Source organism: Trematomus bernacchii, unplaced genomic scaffold (assembly GCF_902827165.1).
Source record: "Trematomus bernacchii unplaced genomic scaffold, fTreBer1.1, whole genome shotgun sequence".
Classification (NCBI taxonomy): domain Eukaryota; kingdom Metazoa; phylum Chordata; class Actinopteri; order Perciformes; family Nototheniidae; genus Trematomus; species Trematomus bernacchii.
Genome location: NW_022987778.1, coordinates 2710712 through 2738596, shown reverse-complemented (window position 1 = coordinate 2738596; position 27885 = coordinate 2710712). Strand labels below are relative to the sequence as shown.

General features: G+C 42.5%; 1 protein-coding gene across 1 annotated transcript; it reads left to right on the top strand.

The window, feature by feature from the left end:
- Window positions 1-351: 351 nt before the first annotated feature.
- ticrr (TopBP1-interacting, checkpoint, and replication regulator) lies at window positions 352-27433 on the top strand. Its single transcript, XM_034149292.1, is given in 22 exon segments — window positions 352-1364; window positions 1742-1979; window positions 2388-2626; window positions 2908-3142; window positions 4818-4956; window positions 5074-5140; window positions 5142-5205; window positions 6296-6496; window positions 8367-8512; window positions 9922-10022; window positions 10371-10464; window positions 10693-10775; window positions 11613-11843; window positions 12337-12424; window positions 12909-12981; window positions 15050-15181; window positions 15371-15461; window positions 15582-15640; window positions 16875-17146; window positions 21926-24116; window positions 25807-25935; window positions 26785-27433. Coding segments are annotated over 22 exon segments (5667 nt in total). The 5' UTR covers window positions 352-689; the 3' UTR covers window positions 26904-27433.
- The last annotated feature ends 452 nt before the right edge of the window (window positions 27434-27885 follow it).

The window sequence follows — 27885 nt, the reverse complement described above, 5'->3', positions numbered from 1 at the left end:
TTACGTTAACTTTATAGATATAGTTCACTTTCTAACTCAGAGAAGGGCAGAAGTATTTATTTGATCCTAAAGTTACCTGTCACATCTTGAAAATACGGCTACATAACGATTTTCCAACAAGTAAAGCTTTTAAAATTTAAATGCAAGTTGTGGCGTCAGTTCATTTGCCATACAGTCTAAGATTTGATTGACAGTGCCGTCCCCCAATAAAAAGGTTAACAGGAGACTTGAGCGAATCAACGGCTAGTTTACGCCTTGTTTCGACCAATAAGCTTGATGTCATAACCGAATGTAACCAATCACAGCGAAGGGGTGGGCTCCCCTTCTTGGAGCGCGAACGGTTAAGGACAGAGACGGCCACGAGAAAATGGCGAATATGGAGGAGTTTTTGTACGGGTATAACGTCATATTTTAAACTTTATGCCCTTTTTAACAGCTTTTTATACTCGGTGGTGTTTATTTTATGCATTTCTGGCTAGGTTGTTTTATTAAACGGCGAGCGCTACTCGTTTACCACACTAACGGAAGATCATTTGAAATATGTTGTTGTTACTCTAGCTAGCTACATTAGCTTAATAGCAGGAAACATGAAGTGCCTTCGTTAGCAATGAAATGACCGCAGAAATGACAAATACATTTATATTATTAATGGTTGAGTAAAAGGACTCTGTCACACTTCATCTGAAGTCATGGCTTTACACAACTTGGTGTTCGTCATCGATGTGGATTATGGAGATCACGAGTCAGGAGAGCAACTGGATGTCAACAGTCATCTGTTGAAACGAGGAATATTACAAACCCTGCTGCATTTCGGCTACAAATATGGATTTGACAAAGTGCGCTGGGGTTATAAATTCTTCCAATCCAAGACTGGCCGCAGTGCAAGCCTCATATCAAGGGGGTCAGACTTCAAGGAGCTTCGTCACAAGACCTTTGAGGACTTTGAAATAGAGTTTGAAGCTAAGGTTGACGTGAAGGATAAATCGTGTCTGTCAAAGCAGAAGCAGAAATTCAATCATTCTGCCTGTGTTCACAATGCACTCAAAGAAACCCTGCTGGACTTCCAGTGGGACAGACCAGACATCACCTCTCCCACCAAACTGTCTCTCAGGCCGAGGAAGTCTGTCCAAGCTGGAAAGCCCAGTGTTTCATTGGAGGATGAGACTTCCAGCAAGGGGAGGAATTTGGTGTTTGTTGTCTCGGAGTGTCCACGCTCCAGGTCACAATTTGTGGACTATCTTTCTTTGGGAAACAGTGACCTGCCTACAGATGTGACAGATCAAATATTACCCAGAGGCCTTCACGACATGCTGCTTCAGCGCCAGGTTGTGCTGCACTGGATTGACAGTAGATCTCATGTCCAGGTGAGTACTGTTACTGTACTGTACTGACAAGTTTAAAATATAACCATTGAGTCATAAAAAACAATGTGACAAAATCACAATACATGTATACCAGTAAGTATAAATGGTGTTTATTTGGACTTTGCCCTGAATTTCTCACTTTATTGTTTGATATGATTTAGCTCAGCAAACCTACATAAAAGGTACTAAAAAAAGTTAGTTTACTTCTTATGTCGTAGAAACAGGATTCAGCATATTGTGGGTTAAACAGAAATAGCCAGATCATACCATAAATCTACATCAACCTCAAACACTGCAGCTACTTACCAAAGTGGCTGTTAAAAGGATGTCACTTTTTCCACAGATTCAAGCACCTTTGATATTTTGTCTCCCTCCAGGTCATGAAGTGTGAGGATCATGTTGGCGCTGAGAAGCTGTCCGAGGTCCTCGTTCAGCTGGGTGGCAGAGTGATCCCTGTGATTGCTCTGCTGAATCTCTGTTCCACTCAAAAGCCAGACTCAGGCTTCAGCAGACAGACCTTTGCATTCAAGTCCAACGTTGGATACCTCCTGTCTTCTGAAAGGCTCCACCGCCTGGCTTTTCCTGTCACAGGTGGTGTTCTGCAGTGGGAGCAAGGTTAGTAGTTTCATGGAAGTAGACATCTACATGACTCAGCCATGCCCAAAATAGTGGAGATGTTAAAGTGATCAGTGTTGTGTTGTGTGTGTGTATTTCAAATACATTTGATTTGACTTTTTTTCTTTGCAAATATGTATTTGCCTAAGATAACACAGACCCCGTGTACAAACCAAAAAACATTTGGATAAACATAAAGAACAGACCCAAGAGGCTTCATAACAATGTCTTGTATCTTCTCCGTGTTGAGATTTACATTTAAAACGGTGCTACGAATGTATTTGTTACACAACAGCAGAAATGATATGAAATGTATAAGTATCACCCAAGGGAAATTGAGTCCTTTGAACCTTAAGTTGGCAAAGTAATGCTATTTTTAATGTGTTGTGTTTTTCCTTACTCATCCAGGTGACATGACACAGATCTGTGGCGTCACGGTAGAGCCAGTGTCTCGCAGACGCAGGCTTCTCCCAGAGTCGCTGGAAGTGTGTCTGAAAGCAGTGCTGCAGGGCTGGGATGCCTCTTCTCTGACGCAGAGCTCCACAGAGTCGTGGCTGCTTCAGTGCTCCAGCGGCAGTGAGGAGCGAGGAGCTGCTGCTGCCCTCCAGCACCTCCTGATGGAGCTGTCTGCTCGTGCTCTGCACATGGTGAGATCACAGGGCTGTTACACACAAGTGTGATCTCTATACACAGATCTATGCATATAGTAAATAACATCCTGTTTGATACAAGGACAAGTTGAAGTACAAATTGTACTGAATTTTTGTTTGATTTCAACACATCATCTCACAATAACTATGATTTAAAGGGTGTCGAGATACCGGGGTTGGGAGCAGGTTGTACACAAATCTTGTTATGAAACTTTCATCTGTGGGCATTTACTAATTCTCTTTTTTCCTCTTCTTGCATATATTGCTTGTTCTTCCAGCTGTCTGAGGTGAAAGACAGCGGCCTGGTGTATTCGGCTGTCCTCTCCCCGCTGTCACACACTACAGCTCTGCTCACCATTCTCCAGTCTGGAGTCGCCCAGAACAACCAGATCCTAACCGGCGAAATCATTGCCCCTGCCACATCAGAAACATCGGCTGATTTGCCTGATGTTGTGAGCAGCGTCCTGGGAGTAGTGTATGACATCATGGAGGAGGATGGAGACACTGTTGAGGGTAAGGATTAGGGATGGGTCCCGAGCCCCGGTATTAAACGGGCCCCCGGGGCTGAATTATTAAAGACCGTGGTACCGTTAAGCTCCGACGTTATCGGTCTTTTTATCGGTACTGGAGACATGTAAAAAAATATGTCATATGTATTATGCTACACGAACATTATATTGCAGTTTTAGTGTCGCCAACTCCGTTTCTAATATGCAAAAAGACTGCAAAATGCGTCTATGATTATTTTTAGTATTTTCGATCTTTCCAATCCAGACGAGAGATCTCTCTGTCCCCCGTCTGTGTGTGAGGGGGCGGGGCAGTTTACACACACGCAGCTGCTACATGCAGCAACACACACACACGGAGGAGATGGCGGAGAGAAAGCGCTCCGAGGTGTGGTTCAACCCGCCTCGATGTGGACAATGCTCGTTAGTCGTTACCAAAAGTGCAATAAGAGTTTAGCATGTAAGGGCGGTAACACGAGCAATTTGTCTAAACATTTAGCAAAAGTGCACCACATCCAGACGGAGAAATGCACCGACTGTCTTTCTAGTAGCTCTGTAGCCCCATCCACGAGTATCATTTCCACGTCAGGTATTATGTATGCTAGCAGCAACACACGGAGTTAACTCAATGATACAAACACGGGTTAATGATTAGAGGTAACTGAGTTATTTATTTTGTTAAGGTTTCAGCCATTCTGTTTACAGTTCTGTCATCAGATTATTTAATACCATTTATTAAAACATTGTTGTTTCTTTTGATGTGAAATATTATGTATTTAATTTAAATAATAAGCAATGTTAATTTTGTTTACAATTTGTTTAGTTAGTTTACCTTATTTTTTCTCTCCAAAAGAACCGATAAGAGTACCGTTAAAAGACCGGACCGATAAGCGGTATCGATAAAAGTAGTAGTACCGTTAAAACCTTAACGGTACCTTCCATCCCTAGTAAGGATGGAACATATTTAGGTTGCAAAACATCAAATGTGAATCCTAGAGAAACTCTTCCTGTATCATTACCAAAATATTTTAGATAGATTTTTGAATTATTAAGAGCACACAGTTCACTGGTTACATTTTTGTATACTCTAAGAGGAAGGTACATTTTCCATTTTCATATGTAATGGAAGAAATACGTTTTTTTATATTGGGCTGTTTGAGTCCAGGTGTGCTGTGACCCGGACCCCCTGGAAGAAGAGATATTGTCTCTCAATAGGACCTTTCTAGCTTAATAAAGGATACATAAAAACATATATATGTCGTATTTGCCTTGATGTTAAAGGTGGGGTAGGTAAGACCAATCATCTGAGCCGGCCCGGCTAAAATAACTGGATGGCCTACCTGCCTGTCAGCCTTCCATCTCGTGCACAAACTTATCTCGAGCCCTCATTGGTCATGTGCGCGTCCGTGTGTGTTGGAGGAGGGGCTCTGTAAGGAAGTCTGAAGGAAGGGGCAGATTTTTTCCGGTTGCGTACTTTCAAATTCTAGCGCACTCAAGCTGGTTTCTCCATTCTTACCTACCCTACCTTTAAGTTCCTATCACTTTATATTACTAATTGAAATTCAAATATTAGAGGTAGGGAAGTTTTAAAGGTGTTAAATGGTAGCAGGATAGTTATATTTCTAGGTAATGTTGTATTGCTAGTTGTTAATGACTGTTTTTTGTTTTCATTCGTTCTTCAGACCAACCCATAGATCATCAGGTACCGGAGTGGGCTCAGCAGGAAGTCAGCCGTCGACCGCTGACAACAGGCTTGTTGGAGTGTTGGTTCCCTCAGTCAGACCAGTCAGGAGTGAGTTCTCATTTAATGGAGTCGATGAGGTAAGATTTCATTTTAATTGTAGAGTTTGTATATGGTGTTTTTGAAGGAATAATTATATTAAACACATTCAATCATGTTACAAAGAAAGTCCTGATGTTTGAGCGTCTTTGTTGCAGGTTGCTGGATGCAGTGCCAGAGTCAAAAGAAGAGGGGGAGCTGTCTGTCGTACAGCAGGAGCTGATTGGGTGGGCTGGCTGAATTGTATCAAACATCCAAAGGGGCAGATACCAAGAAGGGCAAGAAGAAACGTGAGAAAGCCTCAACTCAGTTTTAATCAAGATTGGGATATTTGTAGAAGCATAATGCTGCGTTCACACCGGACACGATGCGAATATTCGCTTCGCTCTAAACGCTGGAGTTTCACCGCGGCTGTCAGCTGTGTTTACTCGCATCATTCAAACAAGACGCGCTGGCTCGGGGGCTACAACTACAACAAAATGAACATATTTTACCGCGATTAAATTTTGATACACGTTTCTAAATGATGCCGAAGTAACAACATACTGATACCGGTTAGTAACAACCATGAATTAATGCTTTGACAAGTCTGCAGACAGACGGCAGGCGAAAAGCCTTTTAAGATGCTTGTTTTCTGAATGAAGATCGGATCGACCAGGCTAAACTAACATTGTATCTGCTCTGTCCACACTCACAACAACGTCCTACAGACATAAATAAACCAGCGACTGTATTCACCATGACACAGACAGTCTGTGGTTTGTTCTTCTTTTGTCCAGTTTCTGAACAGATATGAAGAGCTGTGAGCTCTGAGTGCTAACAGCTAACAGCTAAAGGCTGATGTTTTGATTTTGTGGTTCTACGTCAGTGACGGCAGGCTGATATCCTCACCACTGATTGGCTACCGCGAGATCGCGTTACGCGAATTTGACGCTCGAGTTGAAAAAATTGAACTCGAGCGGTTGTCGCGGCCCCCGCCAATCGCCTCAATCGCGCCGCGGCATTCGCATCCACCGCTTCATGCTCGTCGTCGGAGCGAATTCGCGTCTGTCCGCGTCTCTGCATTGACTTGACATGTAATCGCGCCTACCCCCAAACATCGCATCGCGTCCGGTGTGAACGCACCATAAGAGATGCATTTCAGTCATAGGAGTCACCAAGTAGGTGCAGGTCTCCCTTGAAAAAGAGATCTATGATCTCAAGGGACAATCAGGTAAATAAAGGTTTGAAATGAAATGAAGTATCCATTTTAACACAAGTAATGTTTTAAATGTGAGAAAATAGAAGAATTCTAGTACTTTACTATTTAGATCTTGACCTGAGGGAACGCAGCATAATATAATGTAAAAATTCTCATAATGTCCCTTCTTTGATCTACAGGTGGCGCCCAGCGTACACCGGTGAAGCAGAAGATGAAGACCATGAGCCGCTCCCTGCAGATGCTGAATGTGGCACGGCTGAATGTCAAAGCCCAAAAGGATCAGGCAGAGGAGGAGCAGCTGGGGGCCGAGGGCCGGGGGGCCGACAGACAGAAGACAAGGACCAGTAACAGGAACAAATCTGGAGCAGTGAGCACCATCAGTAAGTGTTAAAGTTTTTTTTAAATTTTTTTTTTTTAAATATTTGTATTGAAAAGAAGCATACAAAGTGTAAGCAATAGTACAGACTTCTTTGTGGAAATCATGCTTCCCTTTTTCAACATAGAAGACAAACAGAACAGCCAACAAGGACCATTACTGTTTTCACTGTACATTCATGACTTGCCTAATGTATGTCCTGAGTATGCCGATGATGCGGTCATCTTTGTACACGGGAAGAACACTGAAATTATCGCATCTTGTCTCTCAAAAGCTTTGGACAAGGTTCAACACTGGCTGAAGAACATTTGCTTACAGTTAAACGTAAAAAAAACAGCATGCATGATGTTCAGCAAACGACCAGTCAAAATCGAAGGATCCAACGTGTTTTTAAATGGAGCAGAAATAGAACTAGTCTCCCAGTTCAAGTATCTTGGAGTCATACTGGACTCGAACTTGACTTTTAAGAAACATATTAAGAAAGTATTCAATACCATTAAATTCAACTTGCAACGTTTTAAACAAATCAGACCTTTCTTAGCTGTCAATGCTGCAAAGTCATACCTCCACTGTATGATTCTATCCCACATTGAATACTGTCTGACAAACTGCAAACTGTTTGTGCCACAAACCTGAAACCCATAGAACAGCTGCACAAGAGAGCTATCAAGGTGTTTGACAGAAAGCCTTATTCATACCACCACTGTACCATCCTAGAGAAACACAATTTCTTAAGTTTTGACCATTTTAAGTCTTTTAAAAGTATGTGTTTTTTTAATAAATGTTTACATGGACTGGCCCCCCCCTCCCTTAGGGGAATTCATCCACAAAAAACACACTGGACGCTGCACTAGGTCAGAAACCAGAGGAGACTGGGAAGTCCACCGCAGACGGACCACTTTTGGACAAAATGTCCTCTCCATTAAAGGCAGCTCTTTGTGGAATAGCCTCCCAACTGAGTTACGGGATTGTCCCACTCTCAATAGCTTCAAAGGTCAACTCAAAGAGTGGTTGAGAAACAACCAGATGTGCAATCACCGCTACCGCAGGGGTATCTCCTCTTGCACTGTATGTAGCTCTGGTATCTTCTCTTGCACTTTACATGTCGTTGCTGCTATAGTGTATTACCATGTCATAAATACTTGTATATGCTGCTCTTGCTCTTTTGCACCTTTTGCATATCATGTATTTTGTTTTTGCTATGTTTGTAAAATGTAATTTTCTTAAATGTTTTATGTGAGGGGCTGCGGATGTAAATGAGCTCAAAGCTAAATCTGGCACTGTTACGCTTGATACATTTTTAATGTTTCAAATGTTCATTAATGTGCATTGTCCCTTTTTTATTTTTTTATTTAATCAGATAAAAGCATTGAGATACAATCTCATTTTCAATGCTGACCTGGCCAAGAAGGCAGCAACGTTACACATAATACAAACATAACAAATACAGAGAACCCTGCTAAATAAACGATTAAATGAAATGAACAAGAAGTAATAAAGAAAAAACATAGCATGACAGGAATACCATACTTAATGATATACATAATCATAGTGGGAAAGAACATACAAAATAGTATATATAATACAAATAAATAAATAAACTTAATGGGTGCAAATGAGCCCAGACTACCCCCCCAACCCTTCCCTCCCCGAGCAGTGCCACCCAAGCCATTACAAAACGATTGTTTGTGCAATGCATCTCAGCCGACCGCCCCCCTTATAAACGAAACCATTGGACCCCACATCCTTTCAAATTCCCCCAGTCTATCTTAGTAAGTGTTAAACTTGACTGCTCAAATATCACCTTGATGTCGGGAAGAAGCAGATCTCCTCATGTTCTAAAATTAAATAATGTATCTTCGTCCTTTGTTAAGCTTTCACTAGTGAGGAGGAGCTGCTGTCCCATCTGAAGAGCAGCTACGAGAAGGCTTTGGCAGAGAGAGACTCGTCCCTCCTCACCGGTGTCCAGCAGCTGCTGTTTGCTGTGAAGACCTTCTTTGGGACCGGATCTGACCTGGAGGTAAGACACGTGGCTTTAAATGAACCTCCAGCTTCTGACCTGACCCACTTTCATCTTAACAGCTGGTTATTATTTGTCGGTAGCAGAGTTCCCGTTAGCCGGTAATTACCGGACTATGACCGGTAAAATATGCTGAAGACCGGCAAATCTAAATCTCCGGTCAAAATGTCCGGTCAAAATAATTTCCCCTTAGCACAATACCGCATCAGTTGCGCCACTTATGTGACAGACAAGAAGAGTATGTGACAGACAAGAAGAGTATGTGACAGACAAGAAGAGTATGTGACAAACAAGAAGAGTATGTGACAGACAAGAATAGTATGTGACAGACAAGAAGAGTATGTGACAGACAAGAAGAGTATGTGACAGACAAGAAGAGTATGTGACAGACAAGAAGAGTATGTGACAGACAAGAAGAGTATGTGACAGACAAGAAGAGTATGTGACAGACAAGAAGAGTATGTGACAGACAAGAAGAGTATGTGACAGACAAGAAGAGTCAACTAATGTCTACACTTAATGTGGAGAAAGAGATGTCCTGTATGGGTTGATTGTGCGTTGATCTGTTGGTAATGCCTCAGGGTTCCGGTGGGCATGTAAACAAATGCATAATGCTGCGCTATACTTTGCGGCCTCACCCGGTTGCATAGCGACGCTTACTGTTTAGGTGTCTTTTGATAAGCAGGTAGTCATATCATTAGCTAGAACTAGCTAGATCTGATCGATATGGACATAAACGCTAGTGAAGTCTAATCTGACGGGAGAGAGAGATCAGCTGCTGCTGACGAGTCGACACGCAGCTCTGCATGATCACCTGCAGCGGTGAGCGGAGCAAAACACACACTTCAGGTTAGAAAATCACACGTAGCTATTTTAATTACCTCTCAAACTACCTAAACTAGTTATAGATATGTTTAGTTTTACTGTCGGGTCACTCATTACTGGATCAGCGAGCTGCATGATACTGACGGGCTGTCAGGAGAGGAAGAGAGCGCTCCGTTTATTATTCCCGTGTTATTATAAGTTACAGTACACTTTTTAACAATGTAGTTTATCTACTAGAATTAGTTTGTTTAATATCGAATCATATCAATTTGTTTTAACGCTCAATAAATAACAAAGAAGACCTTTGACTGGAAACTTTTCTCATTTTGTCCGGAAGATTTAAACTTTAACGGACATGTTGACCGGCGAAAAAATATTCTAACGGGAACTCTGGTCGGTCGATGATTGTGCGTCACAATTGTGGAAAATCAAACGTGATTTCTGTTCTCAAAACTATTTCTTAGTTCATTTTGGTACATTGTCGGATTGGTTTTATCAGGATGTGCATGCCCACTGTCGGAATACAGTGGACAGTTGTACTGTGATTATCTTGCATATCTAAAATGTTGTCTTCTTCTTCGCAGGTAAAAACCTCTCAGATTGTCCAGCAGCACCTCCTCAAGACCAGCAAGTCCATCCGGCAGCTCTATAGCACGGCTGCTGATGTTGATGGCAAAGTCATCGAGTGAGTGCTTTCAATCTTTGTGTTTTATCTTTGATATCTAAAAGGTGTCAAACTTAGCTCATTGACCTGCAACTTAACAGTTGGCTGTGGTTATAATGGCTCTCTTCTGGGGTTGTGTAAGTGTGTTTATTGTCTGGTATAGGAAATAAAGGTAATATTTTTTTTTATATATATATCTGTTGTAATTGATTGTCTTTTATTGTGATTGTAGTAATGTGTTTTTATTACATGTACAGCACTTTGGCTCGACCAAAAATCGCTTTTAAATGTGCTTTATAAATAAAACTTGATTTGATTGTATTCTGAAGTCAAATAAACGTTTTAAATGTCACTGGTTGTGTCCTCTAGGTGCAAACTGCAGGCGTTACTGAGGCTCGAGTTGTGCAGACTTTTCTCAGCAAAGCAGTCTGAATCACTGGATGTTGATCAGATGGCAGAGGAGGTGAGATTCTTGAAGTTAAAGATTACTGATAAAGAATAGTTGTTGGCTGTCTTTGGCCGTCTTCTTAGTCTGAAACGATAATTGGAATAAAGTGTGGAAATCATCTCAATTGAATGTTCCATATCATTATTTCTTTTTCACAATTTGAATGTGTGTTTTGATGAAATGCATTTAGTTCACAGTAGAGATATATTTAAAGAGTGCACTCTAACCTCTCCCGTTCTTCAGGTGGCTGACATGCTCAGGATAATCTCCCTAACTAAAGACCCCGTTGTCGTAGAGAGGTTCCTCGGAGACGAAGTCTTGCCGGGGTAAGGGCTGCAGAAATAATACTTGTTCTCTTGTTATCTCCCAGATAAATAATATGAAATAATGAACGCCTGGTATTCTTGAAAATGTCTTTAGAAAAATTGTTACAAATCTGGTTCAGTTTTGTAACAAATTACAGTAATTATTTAGAATTTCCTGTACTAGCAACTAGGGATGCTCCGTTCGCCAATTTTGGGGCCGATGGCCAGAATCAGTATCGGCCGATACCGATCGCCGATCCGATCGAGTGGGCGGGGCCTATGGGGATCTTCCATTTAAAGTGATGTTTAAAACTCAGTTAATGGGGCTCATTCACTGGCGCTTCCACAAACAACAACCAACATCATTATTACATTCAAATGAAGACATTATTCAAGTTTACATTAACTTTGGATAACACGGGAGAAATGAGCAGAAGCCCTCTCTTTTCCTCTCTCCCCCTTTCTCTCTCTCCTGACAGCCTGTCAGTATCGTCTCATGCAGCTCGCTGATCCAGTAAAGAATACATATAATTATAACTAGTTTAGCTTGTTCCAGAGGTAGATAAACTAGCTAAGTGTGTTAGGTCTAACTCTTAGTGTGTGTTTTGCTCCGCTCACCGGTCCGTCACAGCGGGTGGAGCTGCAGGATTTCTGCTTCACACACGTTGCATACCGCTATTTTACTGTCTTTTTCGGACACCTTAAAAAACATTTTGGCGAGCTTGTTTTGCCGCTCACAGAGAAAAGTCTCATGTATTTTACGTCATGCATTTTAGTTAGCGTTAACACTTTCAATTTGAATCCAAATATCATTTATCTGTGATTGTTTAAATATTTGGTGTTTCTGTGTCCTGGCAGGTTCCTGACGGCTGTCCCCAGAGTGCTGGCAGACGTGTACCACAGTCTGGGCACGCAGCTCCCTGAGGCTCTGGTGGCGTCTCTGCCCGCCGACTTCTTCAGCGACGAGTCGGTTACTAAGGACAGCGTTTCTCCCTCGGCCTCCTCCCCTCCTCTCTCCACACACAGCCTGCTCTCAGACGGCAGAGATCGCCTGCAGAGCCTGAGGAACCGCTCCCCCGGCAAGAGGAGGTGAGTGGGGGGGGGGGGCGCAGTGTGACGAATTGACATTTGTGCAGTTATGACATCAGGAATCCTAGATGTATTTATTCCACACATGGCAGTTATTTTAAAACAAAACATGTACACTTATACTGGTTGTTTTTTTTATAGCGCATGGTGGAAAGGAGCAGGGAGAAGAAAATCTTATCTGACCTGCTCCTTAATACAATAAAAGAGACATTTCAGTAAAGATGATAATGATGTTGTTATATGAATCACTTGAATGGAAACAGTCATTTATTATTTCTGTATCAATTTTATGATAAAGCCAGGACGAAAATATTTTTTAAGATGTACGTATGTCCATTTTTTAAGATGTACGTATGTCCATTTTTTAAGATGTACGTATGTCCATTTTTTAAGATGTACGTATGTCCATGACAGATGTTCGTATGTCCATGACAGATGTAAGTATGTCAATTTTTTAAGATGTACGTATGTCCATGACTTTATTTTCTTTTAGGAGTGGGATGCTGACTCGTCATCGCAGTATGACTGAATCATCGCAGAGTCTTCGCCAAATAGAGATCCCCAAAAAGACAACAAGAGCTGTAAGATGGCTATAGATAATTAATCTGATTTACAACTTCGATCAGCTAATATCTTTATAAATATCTCTTTGTTGTATTATTTTGTCATTTTTGTTTTATTCAAATTGTCATTATTTTCATGCGGCCAAGGACCCCTATCACATGGTATGGAGCACAAACAGAATATACATGTAGAAATCAAGTGGTGTATGGCTAAATAACAACACATATTACTTAAAGAATGGAAAGGCATTCTTCAAAAACAAGTTTAAATACTTCATCGTGATTAAATTATTGCAAACAAAGATACAGATTCTTTAAGTTTTTACCAGATAAGTGTCGTCTAAAGGCATAAAGACTTTCACATGTAGTTCCTTCTGAACACTTTCTCAAATTCACATCATCCAACTGATAGACTTGAGAGGACATTTGCTCATATATGTTACATGGTTATTTAAACTATCTAATCCAGATTGTCTAACCATCTTTATTGTCTTCTCTTTAGTCCAAATCAAAGGGCTGCGTTGCTTTGGAGAGACCTGTTGCTCCACCTCCACCTCAGAAGCAAGATACTCAAGGTATGTTCTGTTTTACAACTCATTTAAAAACAACCGGCACAACTTCTCGTTTATACCAAAAGTCTGACGGCTTTTATGAGAAAAGCTCCTCTGTTCGTTTGGCTATCAAGCATTTGTAGCCTGCTTCCTAATGAAGAACGGGGACTGTCTGTTATTGAAGGAGTGTCTAAAACATCCTCAGAAAACGTACACCACTTGTACAGAATAACCCACTTCAGGCCATTAGTCTGCTCATGTATGTTGTAATCATTCACAGTTGTGGCCAAATATAGGCCTACGTCTGATGTAGGGCTGCACGATATATCGTGTCATGACGATAATCGCGTTATAGATGAGAGTAACACCTACGTCACTTCCGGGCAAAAATTACGGCCCCGCCCACTTTTGGGGGAAAACAACGCTGTCATTTGAATGGCGGCCAATACACATTCTGAAGTTTTTCCCAATCCGATCAGACATTTTTGAAAACCGTGGATTTTCTGATCTTCAAAGAGCCCGATTACGATGGCCAGTCAGGCAAACAATTACATTAAATCATTTGAAATTGACAATCGGGCTCGATATATGGTTAAATTAAAATCAGTAGGCGAGGCCGTAATTTCGCCAGCTGTTACTCTCATGAGCGAGGCGGAAAATAATAGTTTTATCATGCCAACAAGCTACTGTGTCGTTTATTGCACCTCAAACATTAAAACAAATCCAGAGTTCAGTGTTTCTGTACTTCCTCTAAGAACAGACACAGTAACAGAAGAGCTCTGTGGCTTCAGGCTCGATCGCCATTCAAATGACAGCGTTGGTTTCCCCCAAAAGTGGGCGGGTTCGTAAAGTGACGTAGATGTTACTCTCATCTATGGACATCGATCGCCTACTGCTATATTTAACCATATATCGAGCCCGATCGTCGATTTCCAATGATTTAATGTAATTGTTTGCCTGTCTGGCCATCGTAATCGGGCTCTTTGAATATCCCAAAATCCACGGTTTTCTTACATTTCTGATCGGATTGGCAAAAACTTCAGAATTTGTATTGACCGCCATTCAAATTACAGCTTTGTTTTCCCCCAGAAGTTTGGCAGAGCCGTAATTTTTGCCCGGAAGTGACATGCGCAATATTAAAGGTAGGGTAGTTAATTTTGGAGAAACCAGCTCGAGTGTGCTAGAATTTGAAAATACACAGCCGGAAAAAATCTGCCACTTCCTTACAGAGCCCCTCCTCCAACACACACGAACGCGCACATGACCAATGAGGGCACGAGATAAGTTTGTGCACAGATGGAAGGCTGACAGGCAGGTAGGCCATCCAGTTATTTTAGCCGGGCCGGCTAAATGATTGGTCGTGCTTTTTACAGTACTACGGCTTCCACAGATGACATTTTTTTATGGATTTTTTGTCAAAGCACTTCAGATATTCATTGCTATCGGGATGTTAAGAGCATTCCATGGAATATAACAATAAGTGTATCTCGAGCCGGTTTCTCAAACTTACCTACCCCACCTTTAAGTAGGCAAATTAACTCAAACACGTCGTGTTACAATTCTTTTGCTGCTTGCTACAAAAGGAAAACTCGCGCGGCTCTCATGTCAGGGGTACTTGAGTGAGTGACATGCAGGCTCTGCATGCACAGCAAACCACCAATCACAACCATTCTTGATCAGATCACAGCAGGATAACCGAGCTAGCTCAGCTTGTTGCTCTGATAACTTAAGATCCAGAAGTCCGTGACTAAAATCCTTCATCCGGTTAATTATCGTTAAAAAAATACCAATTGTATAGCATTAAAGTTCAAGAAAGGATGGTTTGCGGACAAAAAAAACTGTCTTTTATTCAATTCCTGTATTTTTTCATATCGCAATATATATCGCAGGGGGAAAGAATATCGCAATGTCAGTTTTTTCCTATATCGTGCAGCCCTAGTCTGATGGACCTTTTTTAAGAAGACCATGTCACTGACTCAAATCCAAGATGAATTCAGCTCTTGTTCCACAAAGAAGCAAACTAGAAAGTTGTTAAATGTTTTATACTTAAAGATGCAGTCTTTAATCCAGACCATATTCTAAATGTCCACAGAGGTGACTAAGGTGAGACGAAATCTGTTCAACCAGGAGATCGTTTCCCCTTCAAAGAAAGCCAAGATGCCGAGGAGCCAGTCTGTGTCCGCTGTGGAAGGTTTGAAACGCAAGAGATCTGTTGAATCTGAAGGTAAACCAAATTAATTAAAAGAAAATATATTGTAAATGAGGCAATGAAAGCTCACTTTTCATCAGAAGGTGTTTGTTTGTTTCAGTATTTATGTTCAGATATACACTGAGAGTTTGAAAGCGTTCGTTTTGGGGGGTTTTTCAGTGATGAATTCAACACCGTAACTCAAAGGAATATCTTCCTTTTCAGAGCGACACAAACTTATGACAAAGAAAGTGTGTGAAACCCCGCACCACAAGCAAGGGTCAAATCGCCTGCTATACCGGCAGAAAATGGGAAGGTATGTATCTATCGACAGTTTGCCTTAAAGAGATTTATTGAGTTTTTTTTTTCTATTGTATAACTAAAAAAAAATTACTAATAAAAAAACTATTGTAACCTACCATGTTTTCATTTTTAGGAGATCTGTCCCAACTGAGGAGTGCATTGTGGAAGAGTCACCAGTAAAACCTGCAGATGGTATCTTATCAAATCGTTTTATTTTCCACGCAATGTATATTTACATGGAGTTCGAAGTATATCCTGTATTTGTCTTTTGTTTAACCCTCCGGTATCATTCGATTGGACTACGCAAATTAGTCATTTGGGACAAAAATGTCCACTGCCAAAAACTTTGATAATAACATTATATTAAAGGTTTTTTTCTCAACTTTTTTGGGTTCAATCTTTAAAGCAACTTCAGCCCTAATCAAAAATACCAAATATTTAATAATTTTCAGGATTTTAACCCTTTAAATGCCATTTTGAATGAAATCGCTGTTGTTTTTCATGATAAAAACAGAGAAAATGATTTATTTTCCATATAATACATATCTGGGGAATGGCTTTTTTTTTTTTTTATCACAGTCTTGGATATGTCAAAGATTAGCAACAACATTTATTTTTTTGCATTATGAGTTTTTGCACAAAATCAGATTAAACAAAAAACTCACATTAGTCATTCAGGACAAAAATGTCCACTTCCAAAAACTGCTATAACATGACAACAGATTCATATTTTAAAAAACTTTTTGGGGTTAAATCAACTTCAGTCCTGATCAAAAATACCAAATATTAAATCATTTTCAGGATTTAACTGCAGGATTTAACTGCCAGTTTGAAACCATGAATTCGCGTTTTCTATGAAAAACGTGCACAAAAAGGCAGTCATGTTTTCATCAAAGTCTTTTGCAGCGGACATTTTTGTCTCGAATGGTCAATAAGCGTAGTCGATTTGTTACACAGTAAATTAAAGACCGATTTGAAAAATGTAAATTGGAATTCCAAAATAGATCGAGAAAATAGCCTTGTTACAAAAAATCAGGCCATTTGCACCAACACAACCAAAGTTATTGCAAAATGAAATGTGAAAAATGACCCATATGGACAAAAACGTCCACAGTGATACCGGAGGGTTAAGAACAAAAGAAAGTGTCCGTTGTTTCTTGAAATTAAGAAAATAATCAGAGATATAAACCGAGCAAGAGTTTTACGTTTTTTACGTTTTCTTTTTATTTAAGCATTTCAATGAACATAACCAATTTACCGGTACATTGAATTACTTACATTAGCTATTAACTAATTCTTGTGTATAGCAATTTAAGATTAAAACAAACTGGATACTCTGAATTCTCTTCACATTTTATATTTGTACATTTGATCAATTATTGTCTTTCCCTTAACTTACTTGTTGTGCTTTTTGGTTTTGTTCCAGACCTAAGAAGGAGCCCAAGAATAAAGAAGTTTGCCCGAAGACACTCGAACGTCTTCTACTCGAGTTCTCAACCTCGCTCGCGCAACCTGGAGAGAGCTCTCTCTGCCTCGCAGCTCTCTCTCAGCGATGGAAAGATCAGTGGAATAAACGTAAAAATGGTTCGATCTCCCATGAGACTTCTCTTCGGGGCGGCTGAGTCCCCGAGTCGTCTTTCTGACCCGCCGACTGCCACCAGGGCCACTAGGTCCCGCCTGGACTCCAGTGTGTTTGAGGTGAGTTCTCTCATCTCATCTTGGGTGCAAGTTCATCAATGTTTGGGGTCAGGCTCTGAGCTGAGGAAATCCTCAGGATTGAGTGAAGGTGTGCGTGCAATATACCAGCGGGCCAGATCTAATAGTAATTAGAAATTATCCTGCGGGCTGAAATTAAATCTACCAAGGGCCTGATTTGGCCCCCGGGCCTTGAGTTTGACACATGTGCTCTAGTGAGTGGCCCAGCCCTTCGTATATTTTTCTGTATGTGGCCCTCGTGACAAAAGTTTGGACACCCCTGTAGTAGTGGATGTACTTCTACAGTCTGAATATTTATTTTTTCTTTTGCCGTTTTACTTTTAACATGCTAGCCGACCGCACCTACTCTGCCATACAATATAGCAGAGAGGAACTTCTTCTATTGCGAAACTTCGTGGAAACTTCGTGGACAAAAATAACCCTCCGACAGACAATGGAGATTCACCATGGCTACCTGTTGCTGTTCTACCTGAGAGACGCAAGAACAAAACAAAACGCGGATGCCGGGCCGGGTTGCTGGTCAGACTGAGGAAACGAGAGAATCGGCCCCCTCTTCCGAGTATTCTTCTGGCTAATGTTCAATCCATTGAAAATAAGCTAGATGAACTCAGAAGTCGGATTGCTTTTCAACGGGACATTAAGAACTGTAACGTGTTAATTCTCACTGAGACTTGGCTCAACCGCGCTATCCCGGACTCCGCCATTGTCCCTGATGGATTCTCTATTTTTCGTCAGGACCGGACTGCAAACTCGGGGAAAAGTAAGGGAGGCGGTGTGTGTGTAAATGACTAACAACAACTGGTGCTCAGATGTGAAGATTATTTCATCGGACTGTTCCGCACATCTAGAGCACCTCATGATCTCATGTCGGGCCTTCCATCTGCCGAGGGAATTCACATCTGTTGTGATAACAGCAGTGTATGTCCCCCCGCAGCCACTCGCCGACAACAACACGGCACTCGATCAGCTGTTTGGGATTATTGATAAGACCGAGACTTCACGGCCAGATGCGGCGTTCGTTGTGGCGGAAGATTTCAACACCGCCAACATGAAGAAGGTTTTGCCAAAATATTACCAACACATCAACTGCCCGACGCGCGGGGGAAACATATTGGACCATGTTTATTCCCCTTTCCGGAATGGATATAAGGCTCTCCCTCGCCCTCCCTTCGGCAAATCAGACCATATCTCACTACTGTTGTTGCCTGCGTACAAGCAGAAACTTAAAAGGGACAGACCGATAACAAAGACAGTACAGCGATGGAGCGAGGAGTCAGATGCTGCACTGCAGGATTGCTTTGCATCTACGGATTGGAGTGTGTTTGAGGACAATAACATCAACACACACACGGACACTGTCATCTGCTACATTGGGAAATGCATCGATGACGTGGTACCGAAGGTTTCTGTACGGACATTTCCAAATCAAAAGCCCTGGGTAAACGGCGATGTGCGTGGCAAGCTGAAAGCGCGCACTATCGCGCACACAGCGGGAGATTTGGAGGAGTACAGGAAGTCTAGGTATGATCTCCGGAGAGCAATTAAAAATGCAAAGAGACAGTACAAAGAGAAGGTGGAATCTGACTTCAAAGGCTGTAACACTAGGAATATGTGGGCGGGACTAAGGACAATGACTGACTACAAAGGAGCAGCGGGGGGTGCTGCGGGAGTGTCTGTGAGCGCATCTCTCCCAGATGAGCTGAACAGTTTTTTTGCACGCTTTGAGAGCAGCCAGGCTGTGGAGGTACAGAGGGACCAGGAGCTACACTGCCCTTTTGTTTTAAATAGGGCAGATGTGTGTAAATCATTTTTAAAAGGGTTAACCCACACAAGGCTCCTGGACCTGATGGCATCCCTGGCCGTGTTCTCAGGGTGTGTGCAGTTCAGCTGGCAGAGGTGTTCACGGACATCTTCAACAGGTCCCTGTTGCAGTCTGTAGTCCCCACATGCTTCAAACATTCCACTATTGTTCCTGTCCCGAAAAAGACAATCATCACCTGCCCCAACGACTACCGCCCAGTAGCACTCACCTCCACCGTAATGAAGTGCTTTGAGCGGTTAGTCAAATCATTCATCACCTCCTCCCTCCCTGAATCTCTGGACCCCCTGCAGTTTGCCTACAGAGCAAACAGGTCCACAGACGACGCCATAGCCCTCACCCTCCACACTGCCCTCTCACACCTGGACCCGAAGAACAGGAACACATATGTGAGAATGCTGTTCATTGACTACAGTTCAGCATTCAATACCATTGTGCCCTCCAAGCTGGTCATCAAGCTCAGAGACCTCGGGCTCAACAGCGCCCTCTGTGACTGGATCCTGAACTTCCTGACGGGCAGACCCCAGGCAGTGCGGGTGGGAAATATCACATCCTCCACCCTGATTCTCAACACCGGTGCCCCTCAAGGCTGCGTGCTCAGCCCTCTCCTCTACTCCCTGTTCACCCACGACTGCGTGGCCTCACACAGCTCCAACACCATCGTGAAGTTTGCTGATGACACGACCGTCATCGGCCAGATCACCGATGATGATGAGACGGCGTACAGAGAGGAGGTCGAAAACCTGACATCTTGGTGCCTGGATAACAACCTCCATCTCAACATCAGCAAAACAAAGGAGCTGATTGTGGACTACAGGAAGCAGCAGGGAGAGGGACATGCCCCCATCGCCATCAATGGGACTACGGTGGAGAGAGTCAAAAGCTTCAGGTTCCTTGGGGTCCACATCACTGAGGACCTGACATGGTCTCTTCACACCACCACCATCACCAAGAAAGCTCGACAGCGGCTCTTCTTCCTCCGCAGGTTGAGGAGGTTCAAAATGGATTCCAGGATACTCTGCAACTTCTACAGGTGCACGATAGAGAGTATCCTGACTGGCAGCATGGCGGCCTGGTACGGTAGCTGCACCGACCTCGATCGTAAGGCTTTACAGAGGATGGTGAAAACTGCACAGCACATCACCAGGACGGAGCTGCCATCCATGGAGGACCTTTACTCCCAGCGGCTCAGGAAGAAATCACTACGGATTATCAAAGACCCCCATCACCCCAGCCACAAACTGTTCTTTCTGTTGCCGTCTGGCAGACGTTACCGCAGCATCCTGGCAAGGACAAGAAGATTCGGAGACAGTTTCTTCCCGCGGGCAGTGAGACTGTTAAAAAATTGAACTGTTAAAACAACTTCAAACATTCATCTGCTACTCAGTAGTATGTATCTAATACCTTATATATATATATATCTATCTATCTATCTATCTATCTATCTATCTATCTATCTATCTATCTATCTATCTATCTATCTATCTATCTATCTATCTATCTATCTATATCATTCCAATAACTTGTATATAGACTCTATTGTACTATTCCACATCATAACTTTAGTTTAACTATTTTTCTTTTTGTATTGCTCTTGCTCTTATTGTTATTATGTTGCATTGTTGGAGAAGCCTGTGACATAAGATTTTCAACTACATAATTACTCTGTAACTGTGTCAGATTGACAATAAAGAACCTTGAACCTTGAACCTTGAATGTCTTTAAGTATGTGCTACCACAGGGAAACGGATTCAAAACAATTACTGGACACAATGAACTAAAGAGCACAGTGATTTCCTTCCTGAAACTGGCAAATTACTAAAGCATCTTTTCATTTTAACGTCTTTGTTTACCTGCATGTCTTAAAAATAGATATTCATGTGAATGTTGTGTGGCTATTCTTGTAAAATTAGTATGTGGAGATCCATTATATTACAGTATATGTATTCTTTCAGCCATCTTCACATACTTTTAAGATGGTGAACGTTTCCTTTAATGTATTTAGCTGGGTTTTTCAGGAAAAGTAGTAGGTACATAAATAAAATCTTGATCAAGTGAAATTTGACCTACTCTACAACCAATAGGAAAATATGTGCACGCTTTCTGTAGATAAACAAATGACCGAGGAGAATTTTGTCCGACGAGGATATTGAATTTGCCATAATAACTAAAAAGGGGACTATATGTCGATGTTATGTTTACAGTTAGTTAGCGCTCCCTTAAAGTTAATAATACATTTAATTTATATAGCGCTTTCCTAAGAGCCGCTTTCCTAAGAGCCGCTTTCACAAGTACTTTGCCATACTTAGTTCCCAGCACTTAGTACCCCCATGGCCACAAACAACTTCACGGCGTATACTGCCACCCGAAGTCCCCAGCCGGAAGTCCCCGGAGTTGGGGACTGGCTTCAGTAGACGCTGCTGGGACTCCCAGTAAATCGCCAGAACGCCGACACCTCCTCATCACTCCACCGCTCCCATGTAAGTTAGTCTCTCTCCGTTGGTGCGCGGGGCTAATGCTAATAATGCTAATGCCAGCAAATACAATGGCGGCTTCAAAAAACGTTTCCGAGTTTTACGGGCCGTGGTTTGCAATTCGCCCAGCCAAACTCTGGAAAGTACCACATCTCTAGCAGGCACTAAAAAGGGGGGAAAAGTTCTCATGAACTAAGTTCTCTTTTTGGTGTGAACGCAAAATCCCAGGAACTATCGGAACTAAACGGGAAAAGTACTCCGGTGTGAAAGCACCTAAGTACTCAAAGTCGCTTTACAAGAATACAATTCACACAACAAACAAAGATGAAATGAAGTCAATTGGAAGCATTACAAAGAAAAAATACAGAACGGAAAGCATCATGACATTTCCGAGTAATGAAGTTGAAGTTGAAAAATGTTTTGGTTATTGTAGGTTTAATGACTTTTTTGTTTGTGTGTTTGTTTTAGAGTCCAAATAAAACGCCAACTAAGTCACCTGGTAAACATGGGACCACAACACCAAGAACTCCAAGGACCCCTCGTACCCCAGGATCCCCCAAAACCCCGCCTCGGTTCAGGATGCGTGTTTCCCCCGCTGCTCAAAGCCCAGTAGCAGGAAGCTCTCGTGAAGTAGGTATGGCTCTGAGAGGAAGTCCATTCAGAACTCCAGCCAAACGCGCTCTTGTGGTCGAGACACCGACTAAGGAGAGCCCTCTGAGGAGCCCGCTGAAGGGGATTCTCAGGACTCCGATCAAGGTCTTGGTTGAATCCTCTTCCGGGTTACATGTTCTCAATAGCCCAATTTCCCAGACTCCCAAGAAGAGCGTCACATGGTCTCCATCTCCTCGAAAATGTCGAGTGGCAGAGAGCAGCGGTACTTTCAAGGTGCCAGAGTCGCCGAGCGTTGCATCTCGCTCTTCTCCTACACTGAGAAACAAACTGTTCTGCAGTCCTGTCAAAAGCACAAACACTAAAAGAGACATTTTCAAGACTCCAGAAAAGACTTGTCAAGTGAGCCTGGCGAGGATTTCTGAAACTCCAGACAAAGTTCTTCTGACACAGGATACAAATCCAAAGTCCTCTGAAAAACTTGACAGGATGAAAACACCTGAGAAAGTCAGTCTACTGGAAATGCCTAACCCTAACCCTAACCCTCCACAATCCACACCACCACAAAACCACAACCCGTCACCTAAACCCAACACTAGAACTCATTCGAAGACTCCTAGTCCTAATCGCATGGTGACTCGTTCTGGACGAACTCCAGCCAAACATGTAAACATTTCATCTCCATGTAAGCCAGTGTTTGCTCCAGCAGAAGATTCTACCATTTCAGAAGGACCAGATAAATCAAGAAAGACTCCAGTAAAGTCCTTAAGAAGAACAACGTCTGGTCAAGGTGCTGCAACCCCCAGACGCAACTTAAGATCCCAGTCTAGTGAGAATCTTCCCTCGAAACTAAACACAGAACCTGCTGAGCACTGTGAGCTTGTGGTGAAGAACATTCAGTCCGATACAAAAGACGAGGTACAAGCAGAACCTTCACAAACCTCTGAAAGGGACTCTAGTCCCCACAGAGATTCCCACCAGCTTGACTCTTCACGTTTGAACTCCACAGACGATGAAAGTATGGACATTGTCGATGCTGCGGTTGTCAAGACTCAGTTCAGTGGAGGTATCAAGATGAACATCAGCTTTTCACGAAAGACCTCAACGTCCGGGGAAGACTTTTTGTCGAACATGTCGTCTCCTAAATCACGTCCGGCACTCCCGGGAACACCTAGCCGGAGCTATGGTTTCCGACAGACCCCCGACCGCCAACAGAGGGAAGCTGCAGCTCGTCTGGGTTACGGAAATGAATCCCCTCGATTTTCAACCCCAAGAGGTCCAGCGAAACTTAGTCGTCAAAAGAGCATGGGTACCCCCAACCCTATGACTTACCAGGTAGAAATGGAAATGCAAACATCGGGAGTTCCTAAGCTCAAAATTAAACGCACAGATTCCATGAACGCGGGCGATTCGGCCTCAGATGGAGGCCCTCGATCGGGAGCATGGAGCCCCTTAGTTGGTGTGAAACCTTCTCAGCTGGAAAGCCCCTTGGCTCTGTTCTCTAAGCACAGAGATCCGGGATGTGTCTCACCGTCTCTCTGTACTCACGTCACCCCGGCAAAGAGCACGCCTGGAAAAGGAGGAAGCGTCCAAACGTTCATTTGTCAGTCCTACACCCCGACACGCTATCCTGGGGGAACAATGTCTCCCATGATAGCAGACATAATCCCCCTCACTCCTTCACCACAGAGCGTAGGTAACGCCACTCCAGACAACCTGAACAGCTGGCCCCGCAGGAAGAGAGCTCAGATTGGGGTGGGTGGAGGCAAGGATCGGGGCCTGAAGATGGAGCCTATGCTGGGGGAGTTGTTAGAGGAAGCTGAGCTCGGAGTTAGCAGACTGCAGGACGTCGAGGACACGGAGGAGCCGTCAAACATCAAAGCAGCAGGATCAGCTTTGACCTCCAAACAGTCTCCCCCAGCTGGAGCAGATGCTTATCCTCTGTCTCCACTGGAGGACTGGTTGGAGCAGCTGGGTGGAGCTGATCCTCAGGGAGAAGAAGATGATGAAGACATCCTCTGGGCCACCGGGACTGGAGACGTCAAGTCAGGTAAAGCTACTGTTCAAACATTACAGCTCAAATGTTTGTTTTTTTGTTGAGGATAAAATAGATGCTCTGGGTCAACCCATTTTCCATTTGTGCTATTCTTATTCTTTATTAGGATCCCCCATTAGCACTAGCATGAGCATTGGCTATTCTTCCTAGGGTCCTTAGACACACAAAACATACACGAACATACATAAAACAAAACGGCTCATAATTTCATGCAATTTACAGTGCTATATTAAGTGAAAACTAAAATGGTCAGTAAAAGAAAACAGTTCAAGTGAGAATGAATAAGCAATACTCTGTGGTTTTTGGTATTGCTTGCAGCTTTTAGACAGTTGTTGTTAGGGATGTTCCGATCGATCGGCCGATATTCACACTGTCGATCGATCGGTGCTCTCTATAAAGGCCAATCAGGAGAGCCGATCACATGACGTAAAATACATGGCACTTTTCTCTGTGCGCGGCAAAACAAGCTCGCCAAAACAAGCTCGCCAAAATGGCTTCACCGGTCTGGCAGTATTTTATGGTGTCCGAAAAAGACAGTAAAATAGCGGTATGCAACGTGTGTGAAGCAGAAATCCTGCAGCTCCGCCCGCTGTGACGGACCGGTGAGCGGAGCGAAACACACACACTAACGGCCCGTCCACACAGCGGCGTGCGTTGAAGCTTGCCGGAGGGCGTGTCTGAAACTCGACCAACAACCAATCACATGAATCTCCCGCCCCTGACACACAAGCAGCGGTTTGATTGGCTAGAGCTTGTACTGGCATATGATTCGATTGGCTGACGCTTCTGCCGAGGCTTCAAAAGTTGAACATTGCTCAACTTTTGCAGCGAGCCACGCCAGCAAAGCTCCGCTTCGCTTCCCACAATGCAGTTCGGCGAAAAGTGACGTCACCCCATTCAAAGTGAATGGTGAAGCTTTCAACGCACGCCGCTGTGTGGACGGGCCGTAAGAGTTAGACCTAACACACCTAGCTATTTTATCTACCTCTGGAACAAGCTAAACTAGTTATACATATATTTATTCTTCACTGTCTGGTCACTCGTTACTGGATCAGTGAGCTGCATGAGATACTGACAGGCTGTCAAGAGAGAGAGAGGGGGGGAGAGAGGACAAGAGAGCGCTTCCGCTCATTTCTCCCGTGTTATTATCCAAAGTTAATGTAAACTTGAATAATGTACTTCATTTGAATGTAATAATTATGTTGGTTGTTGTTGTTTGTGGAAGCGCCAGTGAATGAGCCCCATTAACTGAGTTTTATAGGCCCCACCCACTCGATCGGATCGGCGATCGGTATCGGCCAATACTGATTCCGGCGATCGGCCCCAAAATTGGCGATCGGAGCATCCCTAGTTGTTTTATTCTCACTTCAATTCTTTCACTTTGACTCAAAACAGCTTCTATATTCTGACCACGTATTAAATATGCAATGATACGAGAGGAAAGCAAGAACATTTTCATATATTTAAAGCTGTAACAAGTAGGATATAGTTCTGCTTGATACATGTCTGAAATCAAATATAATGTTATAGTAAATGTGTTTTTAATTAACTTGTAAAAGTAGTAAATTAAAGCCACCCTTAAAAAATGTATATGGTAAAATAATAACAAAAATACAATATTTGTTGCAATGCGTTACTGAATAAAACCGTTATTATACCAATTCTGTTTTCCACACCTTGACAGTAGCGACTCCCCCCGGCTCCGCGGTGAGGAAGCCGGTGACAGCAAGTGGGATTTTGGCGCTCACTCACTCTCCGCTGTTGTTCGAGGGCAAAGCCGGCTCTGCTAGTAAGAGAACACCCAACTTTAAAGGTAAGACCTTAGTGCTGTGAGCCACATGGTAACAAACCATGCTCTCACAGGCAGGTTTGAAACATCCCACATTTGTTCACACATTTTTTTTATTTGATTTTATTAAGAAAACAAACACATTGTTGTTAATGATTTATGATTATGCAATAACTCATTCAAATATAAGTTATATCCATACATGTTATTATAATAAACCAGATCTACTTGACTGCATACTGTATTCAATAACAATCAGTTGTGAAACTATTTTAATCTGTCAACTTTTTCCCACTTAATGAGAATAAAGTTACCTTAAAACATTACTGACATGATCAGTAAAAGTAATCTTTCACTTTTGCTCATTAGAATAATTTCTTCTTGTATTCTTTAGGAAGATGCTCAACTATCGCATATAGAGCTGCAGTTCATATATAAGTTGACCAGCAGAGAATTCATAAACTCTTTTCATAATAAAGTCATTGTTTCAGTAGTGTTTTTAAAATCAAAACATATGGTTGTGGCCTCATTTACACCAAATAATGTTATTTGTAGTTGTCCAGGTAAGCCTGGTCCGCGCGAAGCTCCGTTTACGCCGGTTGTTAAACAACATCGTTATGGGGAAATGCAAGTTTGCGTCCAAATGGTTGGAAGATAAGGAGGAAGGACAATCAATACTGTATATAGTAAATGTGAGGTAAAGTGTGTCGCTAATGTAACCGGTTAGAACTCCAAATGGCGATGAGGTCTTCAAATGTATGGGAAGGGTCTTAAAAAAGGTCTTGAAAGAGATTACATTTGACTTCAGGATTCCTGCTTATACCCTGTTACACTACATACCTAACACTCCTCATGTTTTCCTTATCTCTGTAGATGAAGCAGTGTCAGGGAGGAGGATAGAGGTGGAGGGAGTGGAGGTCTCTCCCTTCAGCCAGCCAATCAGACGGGCTGACACAGGACGGTCCTACAGCAGGAAGAGGCTGCTGCACTGAACGACAAAACATTGTCCGTTCTGTTTCACTGTGAGCTTTTGATGGCAGATCTGAAGGATGTCTTTCAGGCGCCACTTGAAAGGCTGGAGCATGAATGTCCCTCTCAGTCTCCACTAGCACTTCTTCTTTCTGTCCTAACCAGCTGTTTCTGTTTCAATCAGGAGATTTTATTATGATAGGTACGTTTAGCTGTGAGTTGAAAAGCTAAGCAGTTCTTCCAAGATGTTTAAAATTGTTCCTATTAATGATTTTATCAAAGTATGTTAGCCACCCAAGTCTCCCTGAAGCTAAAATGGTGATATTATGTCATCAGTGTTTTGAAATAAGCAATTTTACAATCAAGTCTAAATGTGTTGCTCTGAATATTCATGTTTATTTATTAGTCTGTTTTTCTGTCATAGTCTTGCTTTTTATGTGAAAGGGAAGGGCCTAATGATTGATTCATATTGTAAATACCTTATGTTGCAAATACTTTATGTAAATAAAAATCTGTTTTCTTAATTAAAGAATAAAAATGCTTATTTTTTTAATTTATACCATCACTGCTAGATGTTTGTACAGAGTTAGTCTCTTCATCGCAGATCTGGAAGTAGAAAATGTCCCTCGCTCATGCATACAGAACAGCTTGAGCTGTGATGTTGCAAATGCTGCCGTGACTCAACAGCAGCTTTAAAGTCCTGCCACGTACTGTAGGATTATAAATTAGGGTATGAAATCTTGACTTCTCCACAACATTGTTGTTTGGTACTTTAGTGTACTTTCAGGACGTTCCCCCTTCAATATGACGCAATGCACATGAGGAAAGTCACAGCTATGACTTATTACCATTTCCTTACGGTAGACCTTACTGAAGCTCAGTGCAAGTTCTTTCAGGAAGACTGGGTATATATACATTCACTCCGCAGCTGCATATAATCAGCTCATCACAGGCGTTGTCTGTAACCTATTACATTCACCTCAATCTCAGCAGCCAATCACTGTG